Source organism: Trachemys scripta, chromosome 12 (assembly GCF_013100865.1).
Source record: "Trachemys scripta elegans isolate TJP31775 chromosome 12, CAS_Tse_1.0, whole genome shotgun sequence".
Lineage (NCBI taxonomy): Eukaryota > Metazoa > Chordata > Testudines > Emydidae > Trachemys > Trachemys scripta.
In genome coordinates this window covers 33,711,242-33,721,578 of record NC_048309.1, presented here as the reverse complement: position 1 = coordinate 33,721,578, position 10,337 = coordinate 33,711,242, and the positions used below count along the sequence as shown (strand labels likewise).

Genomic DNA, 10,337 nt, shown 5'->3' with positions numbered 1-10,337 from the left:
TCCCACTCCCACCCCTCTCCTCTTGCGGACTCCTGACCAACTTAGCAGCACAATACATATGCAAACAAACTTAAACAATGCCTTTGTTTAAGTTTGTTAGCATATGTATTGTACTGTTAAAGCCATATAAAGAATGAATTCCCCCTTGCTGTGTTCTGCCCCTTTAAGGAGAAGAGTGCAGCCCCCTCGTCTGGAGGGACAGCTAGCCCCAAGTCTTTCTGGTACCCCATACCAACTAAATATCTCTTGCCGGTAATGTGTACTGGAGGGTACCGCCCTACTTGCACCACTTCTTAAAATAGATATAACATGGGCTGGGGTAGGGCCTGAAGCAAAGCCTGCTGTAGTCCCCAGTCGTGTTTTCCTGAGCTTCATTGGGCTTCATGTCCTGCTCTTACACAGTGTCTCTCAACCTTTCCAGACTACTGTACCCCTTTCAGGAGTCTGATTTCTCTTCTATACTCCCCAAGTTTCACCTCACTTAAAACTATTTACCTACAAAATCAGACATAAAAATACAAAAATTTCACAGCGCACTACTACTGAAAAATTGCTGACTTTATCATTTTTACCATATAATTATGAAATAAATCATCTGGAATATAAATATTGTACTTACATTTCAGTGTATAGTCTATAGTGGAGTATACACAAGTCATTGTCTGTATGAAATTTTAGTTTGTACAGACTTTGCTAGTGCTTTTTCTGTAGTCTGTTGTAAAACTAAGCAAATCTCTAGATGAGCTGATGTACCCCTGGAAGACTTCTGTGTATCCCCAGACTACATGTACCCCTGGTTCAGAATCATTGCTCTTACAGACTCATAGCCCTTGGAAAAGAGTGGAGATGAGGAGACATTTTAAAATCTGGGACCCCAGTCTTTTTAGGGCCTATATCAGATCCAACAGCAGGTACCACTGGGCTGGTGGAAGACTTGAACTCGTGGCTGCTTAAACCTCAGAGAATGGCAGTCGATTGTGCTCAGTGAAAGGGTGAAGGTGAAATGGACTCAGACGGAATGCTGAGCATTCATTCATTGTAGGATGAACGACTTCTAGACACACACACGTATGCGCACATGCACACACACACACACACTTACATGATACCTACATGGGTAGCAGAGTGTGGGGGTGGCAAAGGGGTGGCTATACTGTATAATGGGCACTAGGGATAGCAGAGCACGAAGGGTGGGAAGGTTCAGCTATACTGTATAATGGGCACTTGGGGGTAGCAGAAGGTGAGGGACAGAGAAGGGGCAGCTGTACAGTATAATAATAGGCACTACATGCAGTAAAAGGCGAGGGGTCAGGAAGGGCCATCTACACTGTATAATGGGCACTAAAGGTCAACCAGGGTTTCAGACCAGTGTTTTCTGTCCATTCTTATGATCTCTCAATCACACCTGTTCATGGGGAATGACATATGGAGAGAAGTAATCATTAAAACAGTGATTTTAGTTAAAATACTGTTTAAGTGATTAAGAGTTGATAAACATTTGAAGTTAAAACTTAGAATTCAAATGTAAGCCAAGCTTCGTGATGATTCAGGTCTGTCCCTTTTTTATATATTCTGGCCCTATATTCAGCCAGTATACTTCAAAGAGCTAAGTAATAAGATTTCATCCACAGCTGCTATATTTTTGTCAGATTACTTAAAAAAGAAAGAGGAAACCTCTTTTTTTTTAATGTCATTATGTGAGCTGCAAATATTCAGAATTGAGCATTATGAAGAACAAAGCTTTGGTGACACAAAATTATCCAAGAAGAGAAAGGGAGAAAAGGCCAAACTCTTACAGCAATTCAGTGGCAGTTGGGTGCTTGTTGTGTACATTACCCATTTTTGAAAATCCCAACCTACATGTGTAAAGCACCTTGTTCTACCTGCATTTTATTTTCCCCTTGCCTGTTGCCTTCTCCTGAGCAGACGTGCCTCGGGAGACTGCCTCTTCCCGCAGAAGGATATATAATGAACCAAAAAAGACATTCCCCATTTGACAGAGGGTATGAGGCACAGGGTTATGTTACTAGACATGGAACGGAGCCTCGGTAGCTTTTCTAGGTTGTTGTTCCAGTAACTGGTCACATGGAAGTAGGTGAATGCAGTGGGGAGAGAAAATGGACTGAATAACCTGGATCCTGGTCCTTGAAATGCTGCATGAGGTGGTGACAGCAAAGACCCCAGCTGCTGACAGACCCGTCTTAGAGGTAAGTCAACATTTTCCTCCCTGCTCCTTGAATCTTGAGGAGTTTGAAGCAATATAGGTTTGCTAGGTTACTAACCCCACTGGAATCAAAGGGGCACTGGGCACTGATCTCTCTTAAACTCCCAATCCAAAGCAAAATGACTGAATTTGGGAAAGTAAAGACCTGTCAGGTCACGTCTATCCTAGGTCCTTACCTGACCCCCATCATCCTGGTTTCTGGGCACCTCACTGCCTTGAATGTATCTATCCTTCCACCACCCCTGTGTGATGCTATGACCCCTGCTTTACAGATGGGACCTGGCAAACAGAGGGTCAGATTTATAAAGATCTTTTGGCACCTCAAGATGCAAAACCCCCAGTGGGACTGGAAATCGATGAGCATTAGGTACGACCCCTACGCAGGCACCTGGGTTGTAAGGTACCTACCGGCATTTGGAAATCTGCTCTGAAAGTCACACAAAGGGCTGGTGATGAAGCAGGGAAATGAAGGCACATCTGCGGACTCCAAGGCCAGCGCTTCAAACACCGGAGCAGCCTTCATTCCTCTCTAACCTCTCCTCTCTGCTACACACAAGAGTTTACTTTTCTTGGTGGCACTGGCCTGGCCAAGGCGCTGAGAGGTCAGTGAGGTGAGGTGGGTAACGCAGAGCTGATAGCTGCTGCTGCACTCGGTGCTCCGGGAGGAGATATTGGCTACAAGCAGGCTTGGCAGAATGAGATTTTATTTTTGCTATTTGAACCACTAATATTGATTTTTATTAAGGTTTTTCCCCCAGTTATTAGCTAATTTAATGTTGACTGTTGTGGGAAAATTCAATGGGGGTGTGGTTGGGGTAGGACTGACAATGGGGCTGCAGGGGGAACTCCCAGCAGTGACAGCGGAGATACTGGTGGCTCCTTGCACTACCGAGGGGTCCAAGACACCAGGGCGCAAGGGGCAGGGGAGGCAGCTGCTCTGACCCTGTTATTGAATAGCTCCATCCATGGGCAGAAGCCATTCAGCAGTGGTGGGCCTCCCCCACAGCAAGGCACTCCTCCTCCTCCTCTGCCTCCTCCCACACCCAGCTGGGGCTCTCAGTTCTGGGAGCCTTCCCTGCACCTGGCGCTTGCAGGGATGGGTATCACTGGCCCCGCAGCCATGCGGGGAATACTCTGCAGCTCTGCTGTCCTGCCCCACTCTCTCACTCCCAGGACAGCTGGGTGCAGAAGGCTCCGTGCACGGCCACTGGGCCAGTGACACCATCCCTGCAGGCACAAGGTGCGGGGAAGGCTGCACTAATGTCGACTGTTGCTGATATAGTTTGTTGTTAGTTTCAGGGTGTCAGCTGATATCGACGTTTACCAACGTCTGTCAATGGAAATCAAATCCTGCCGAGCTGAGCTATAAGTTTCAAAGAAGGCTAAAGGCATTAGCTGTCCAAATCCCATTGGAATCAAAGGGCCCCATCCTTGAAGTCAGTGGAAATTTGATCTTGACTTCAGTGGGAGAAGGCTCGGAAAGAACAGAATTATTCCTGGGGTTTAAAAATAACCTTGTGCATAACTCTGTGCAGGATCAGGGCCTTACTGTGCAGTTAATAAGGATTAGTAAATCGGTCTAATAAAGGATATGACCTCACCCCCCTTATCTCTATAAGGATCAGCAACAACAAGAGAAGAACAGGAGTACTTGTGGCACCTTAGAGACTAACAAATTTATTAGAGCATAAGCTTTCGTGGACTACAGCCCACTTCTTCGGATGCATCCGAAAAAATTTGTTAGTCTCTAAGGTGCCACAAGTACTCCTGTTCTTCTTTTTGCGGATACAGACTAACACGGCTGTTACTCTGAAACAACAAGAGAGACAGTCAGGGCAGATTAGACAGCCACAAACAGAGAAAGAATTAATTTTTTTTTAACCAAAGATAAAGAAGAAAATGTAGAGCTGATAAAAACTTCTGATTGGCATTTTTGATGGAAAATGTGTCTATCAAGATCAAAATGTTCCCTGGAATCATATCAATTTCTAGAATATGTTGTTCAGGAAGTTACTGTATAGAGTGTTATGAAATAATATAAAATCAAATAAAATAATATAAACATAATTTAATAGAAATAAATTTAAATATCTATAAAATACAATGTAATATAAAATTTAAAATAACCTAGAAATACAATTAAAAATAGATAAATAAATTTTTAAAAATTGAAATTTCGAATGAACACCAATATTTGAAATCACAGAATTGAAGATTAAATGGAAGTTTGGGTTCTACATCCCTCTCACAATATGAAAATAGCACATTTCTTACAAATTTCAAAGTTTATACAGAATTTTTTCTTGCAAGAAGGAATCAATTTCTAGCTAACATGGTGGTTTCCAGTTGTGGTTGTTTTGTTTGTTTGTTTGTTTGTTTGTTTTTAATGAAGATCGCGTCTCTATCTGTAGAATGTCCAACTGCAGGACAATGAAATCTTGGCCTACAGAAGGAGAGGCATTTGTCTGATGATAAAAACTTTCAAATGGCTCTCATAGAGTTAGATGGCCCATTTCCATTGCAATTCACTTGGAATTGGCTTCCCACACACTGCAAATCCCACCCTTAGTTGCTTGGTTTGTTTCTTTGTTGCGGCTTCCTCTAAAATATCAAATCTTGGCCTCTTTGGCGTATGGATTTCCAATTTAGAAAGGACACTGTTCTGCTTTGTCACACCAGGTAGTGAAACATGTAACTATTTGAACAAACACATTTCTGTACTGTTGTACCTAAGCCCCATCACAATAGTATGTGAGTGTTTGCTGCCATCTGTCAAGTTATGAGATGTGTTTCCAGATAGATTAATCTTTTGTTGAACCTGCGGTCTCCTCAAATATGTCCCAGGGATCACGAGCTGGCATTTCCCTTCCACTGGCCTCCATTCTTTACTCACCCATTGTTCCTCTACCCAGAAGAGGGAGAAAATGAAAACAGTGCTGACATTTTATTGAGTGAACGTTGCTTTTCACTTATGTTGAAGTTAATTTCTTTCTCATAGACAAACCCCAGGGCGAATCCAGAACAAGGAAATCAAACGTCTAACACAGAATTCGTCCTCCTGGGATTCGGGAATCTCCCTGAACTGCAGCTTCTTCTCTTCCTGCTGTTCTTAGTGATCTACATCGCGACCATGGCTGGGAACATCCTCATCATGGTGCTGATTGTGGCTGATCAGCACCTTCACACCCCCATGTACTTCTTCCTGGGGAACTTGTCCTGCTTGGAGACCTGCTACACCTGCACCATCCTGCCCAGGATGCTGGCCAGTCTCCTGACTGGGGACAGGACTATTTCATTCAGTGGGTGTGTCACACAATATTATTTCTTTGGTTCTCTGCTTGGTACAGAATGCCTTCTCCTGTCGGTGATGTCTTACGATCGGTATTTAGCGATATGCAATCCACTGCACTATGCAGCCCGTATGAGTGGCAGGGCCTGCATCCAACTTGCAGGCGACTGTTGGATAGGTGGCTTCCTATGTTGTGGCATAACAACATTATCAATATCTCACTTATCGTTCTGTGGCCCTAATGGTATTGACCATTTCTTTTGTGATCTCATCCCCCTTGTAAAACTCTCCTGCAATGACCCTCACCTGATGGAAACACTGGCTTTCACACTCAGCTTGATTTTCTTACTGGTTCCATTCCTGCTTACCTTGATGTCCTACATCTGCATCATCAACACCATTCTGGGAATCCCGTCCACCACTGGAAGGCAAAAGGCCTTTTCCACCTGCTCCTCCCATCTCATTGTTGTGAGCATTTATTATGGAACTCTGCTCATTGTCTATATGTTCCCAACCACCAACATCCTGAGTGACTTCAAGAAAATTCTGTCTGTCATCTACACAGTCCTGACTCCCCTGGTCAATCCCCTCATCTACAGTCTGAGAAACAAAGTGGTCCAGGAGGCCCTGAGGAAATCTTGCAGGAAATTCATGTTTGGACCATGCTAACCAGTCAGTTTCCTTGGGTTAAAATCAGTGATGCAAGTAGAAATCATTGCTTGCTGGTACTGCACTCATGGGAGGGACACAAGGGGGGGGGGAAATGTGACCTCCCCAAGTGACCCTCCATGTGTCTTCTCCCTGCCCTACCCCCAGCCCAGTGCCCCCAAGCTCTCCCCATCTCCTCCGCCACCCTCTTACCTGTCTAAAATTTTACAACTTCATCTGCTAAACAATTGCAGTTCTAAAATGATGCTTTGGGCCCCTGGTGCCACCTGTACTTCCAGGTGTCATTGAGGATCCAGCAGCATCCAAATTAAAACTTCCTAAATGAAAGAAGAATAGGAAGGACAATCACCCCACTTTTCATTAACACACTATCAGTGCCTTCCTTATGTCCAAACTAAGCTTCTGCCAGTTGCCTTTATCTATGAATTGCTCTCCGCCAGGCACTAGGAAAGCAAAGATGCTGCGCCATCTGGGTTTGATGGAAAAGAGGCTTAGAACTGTGTGTGCTATGTACATCTTGATAGAGCTATAGCCCAAATTGTTTTATTATTTCCTCAGCATGACATACAGGAGGGCAATCAAAATCAGCCTGGCAGAATGTGCATGAGAACTGTCTCTGGACTGATAAGCAATTCATCAAATCACATACTCTGATCTCTTGGGGCCAAATCCTGTTCCCATTGAAATCAAAAGGAGTTTTGCTATTGAGTTCATTGGGAACAGGCTTTGACATTTGGAGAGGAAAGAACAAAACCACTCAAGCAAGGGCCATGTTGCTTATACCACAGGTATCAAAAGCTGCTGATTCACATGAGAAAGTCAGCAGACATCTGATCTTTGTCCATTGCAAGGGAGAAATCAGCAATCAATGAGGCTAGAACAGTCTCTCTAGCATATCCAACTCATAAGTCCATCTGCAAAGGATCAAGGAAATATGAATGTAAGCAGGGGAATGGTCCTGCTATTGTGGGGGACTTTCCTGGCTTCTGCACTACCCCGGTGAAATGGGCTAGCGGAAGGATCTGAGTTCTCACTCCCACTTCCTTTACCCAGAGGCCTCCCTGCCCTTGAGGATTCCCCTTCCACTCTCCTGTCTGGCAGAGTCCTCGTAACCCCAACAAGATTTGGCCCAGGATTCCTGGGGGTCTTGACCCCCACCTAGGACAGGGGCTAGGGTGTCCCCACTCCAGGGTGCTCTCTCTGCACTGGACACTTTCCTGACCCACTGATCACTACATACAATTTAAAGCAAATACAAGTTATTTAATCAACAATTAATTTAAAAAAGAATAAGGAACAATGGGAAAGGTTAAATGAAAACACATCACCCGCTCTGAGGCAGGGAACATCACAAACAGTATCTCTAGAATGTCAGGGCAGTTTAAAGTCTGTTCCTTGTAGTCCCAGACCTCCTTCCCAGGCCCTGGCTGTGCTGCAGGGATGCTGAGGAGTGGACACTTGCTCCGGTGGTGACCGCACATCTCTGGGCTCTGGGTGATGGGACCCTTCTTCAGCATCAGCCCCCCCGTTGCATGGGGGTGTGTTTCTGCACTGGGGCCTTTGCCCAGGGTCCCTCCCTTGGCTGGCCCCAGTTGCTCACCGCACCCAGCTCCAGACTGCTCCAGCTCCACCCCAGCTCCACTGTTCTAGTTCTGGCTCTACTCTGCTTCAGCACTGATGCTGCTGCTCTGCCTCCAGCCCCTGGGCTGCTTCTCTGGCCCCTTTGGCTCTGTGGCTGCAGCTCTGCTCCCAGCACAGGATCTGCTCTCCCTGGGCTGCATCTCTGGCTCTGTGGCTGCAGCCCTGCTCCCAGCACAGGGTCTGCTCTGTGGGCTGCCTCCGTGACTCTGCTCCCAGCTCTGACCTGCTTCCTGGCCTGCTTTTCTGGCCCCTCTGGCTGGCATGTCTCTGTTCCCTAGTTCAGCTTGGGCCCCTGCTCTCTCTTTAACTGGGCCCCACTCTGTCTGCCCCAGGCAATTCCAGCTCACACAGAGGATAGGACCCATCTTGGCCTCCTGACTCCCTGATTAGCCTGCCTGCCCTGTCAATCAGGCTGACCTGGAGCATTGGCCTCTCCCCATTCTTTTAGTACTGGGAGCTATCCAATCAAAACACCCCCACTGAATGTTAGTAAAGGGACAACAGTCTCCATACATGAAGGCTTCAGATTTCCTTAAAGTCCTCGGTCCCTTGGTTAGAATGCTCCCATTAGTATATGTTCAAAGTCCAGAGGCCTGAGCAAGAAAGAGGCTGGAGCAGGAAAGAGGCAAAATTGAGATGTTTCTAGCCCAGTGCCTTTTAGCTTCTGCCAAGTGCCAAGTAAAGGGAAATCAGTTCTCACTGTGAAAGATGGTGTTTGGAGTCACATAGACAAGTTACATGTCCATCACCCCCACCCATATTCTAGTTTGAACATTCAGAAGAAATCCATTAAGTGTAGACAGGTCTTTTCCAGGGTCCACTGTGAGCTAAGGTTCCTTAATGGGCCATTCAACTTAACTTGTCCCTTCATGTGTTTGCTAAACACCTTGTGGGCATTACCACAGGAGCAAACATGTAGTAATTATCCCATCTCCTAGAACTGGAAGGGACCTTGAAAGGTCATTGAGTCCAGCCCCCTGCCTTCACTAGCAGGACCAAGTACTGATTTTGCCCCAGATCCCCAAGTGGTCCCCTCAAGAATTGAACTCACAACCCTGGCTTTAGCAGGCCAATGCTCAAACCACTGAGCTATCCCTCCCCACCCAAGCATAGCTATTATTCATAACTTCAGATACCAAGATGATCCATGCATAGAAATAGCATAATCATAAGTACCAGCTATTTTGCGTACATGACTATTCCCAAAAGAGATTCTGAAAAAATCACACCACGTACTGGAGACCCTTTGTGCCAGCACCATTTCCCACTGGAGTTTTGTTCTGTTATGTAACAACAGAGATGGAGCCAGTGACATGACTCTGTTTAGCCTAAAAGGGCAAGGTTAATTTTTTAGCTGTGCAGATGTGACTGCACCTTTAGTCAGTGAGGGCATACTGGCACACATTCAGGTTAATGGGCTTTAGTGTTTCTTTGCAGTTAACAGTTTAATGTTCACAAAACCTGGTATGTTCTGAAGTGGTTTAAAGCATAAAACAGGTCTTTAGGTTTGCAAATCTGTGAACCTTTGCCTCTTTGAGATTTTATTATTTATTTATTTGTTTGTTTATTTATTTTATTTTATTTTGCTGGTCATAATGTGGGAGGGTATCCTCTACACCCTCTGCTCATGAGGTTATGAATGTGTCTTGTAGCACTCTTCTGAACACCAGTTGAAAGGAATTATTTTTCAGTTAAGTGTGGACTGATTCTTTTCTCTTAGAAGGCATGTAATTTTTTCAGGTACACACTGATGAACACAGAAAACAATTGGGGCTGTTAAACTTTCTTCAAATTTCATAGAAAATTAAGTTCAGCTATATTTTCCAGTACAGTAACTCCTCACTTAAAGTCGTCTGCTTAACGTTGTTTCTTTGTTATGTTGCTGATCAATTAGGGAACATACTCGTTTAAAGTTGTGTAATACTCCACTCTTACGTTGTTTGGCTGCCTGCTTTCTCCACAGCTGGCAACCTCCCTATGCCCCCCCACAGTGCCTCCTGCTCGCCGGCAGATCCCGCGGATCAGCACCTTCCCCCTCCTCCCCCCGCCTCTTCCCGCGTCAATCAGCTGGTTTGCAGTGTTTTCTAGGCAGGAGGGAGGGGGGAGGAGTGAGGACTTGGCGTGCAGGCTCTCCCTCTCTGTCCTGCCTCCCGAATGAGCATGGCAAGCCAGCTGATTGCCCCGGGCAGGAGGGAGGGAGGAGGAGCAAGGACTCGGTGCGCAGGCTCCCCCTCGCTCCCATGCCTCCCGAATGTGGCAATCAGCTGGTTTGTGGCATTTAGAAGGAAGGAGCCAGGACGCAGCGTGAAGTAAAAGGGGAGGAGGTGCGGGGGAGAAGAGGTGAGTCAAGGGTTGGACTTGGGGGAAGGGGTGGAGTGGGCAGGCTGAGGGTTGAGCCCCCGGTCCCTGGTGCTTGCAGAGTAGGGGAAGCTGTCCTGGAGCCTAACCCCCCATATTTACATTAATTCATATGGGGAAAGTGGATTCGCTTAACATCGTTTCACTTAAAGTCGC

At 45.9% G+C, this 10,337-nt stretch overlaps 1 protein-coding gene across 1 annotated transcript; it reads left to right on the top strand.

Moving 5' to 3' along the window:
• Positions 1-2,150: 2,150 nt before the first annotated feature.
• Positions 2,151-6,182, top strand: LOC117886059 (olfactory receptor 1020-like). The gene is made up of 2 exons (XM_034787693.1): positions 2,151-2,207; positions 5,223-6,182. Exons 1-2 carry the CDS (start codon positions 2,151-2,153, stop codon positions 6,180-6,182), a joined length of 1,017 nt encoding a protein of 338 aa, XP_034643584.1.
• Positions 6,183-10,337: the final 4,155 nt, after the last annotated feature.

Coding starts and splice junctions, on each gene's coding strand:
- LOC117886059 (XM_034787693.1), top strand. CDS start 2,151: ATGCTGCATGAGGTGGTGACAGCAAAGACCCCAGCTGCTGACAGACCC. Junction 2,208..5,222: donor CTGACAGACCCGTCTTAGAG/GTAAGTCAACAT, acceptor TCTTTCTCATAG/ACAAACCCCAGGGCGAATCC.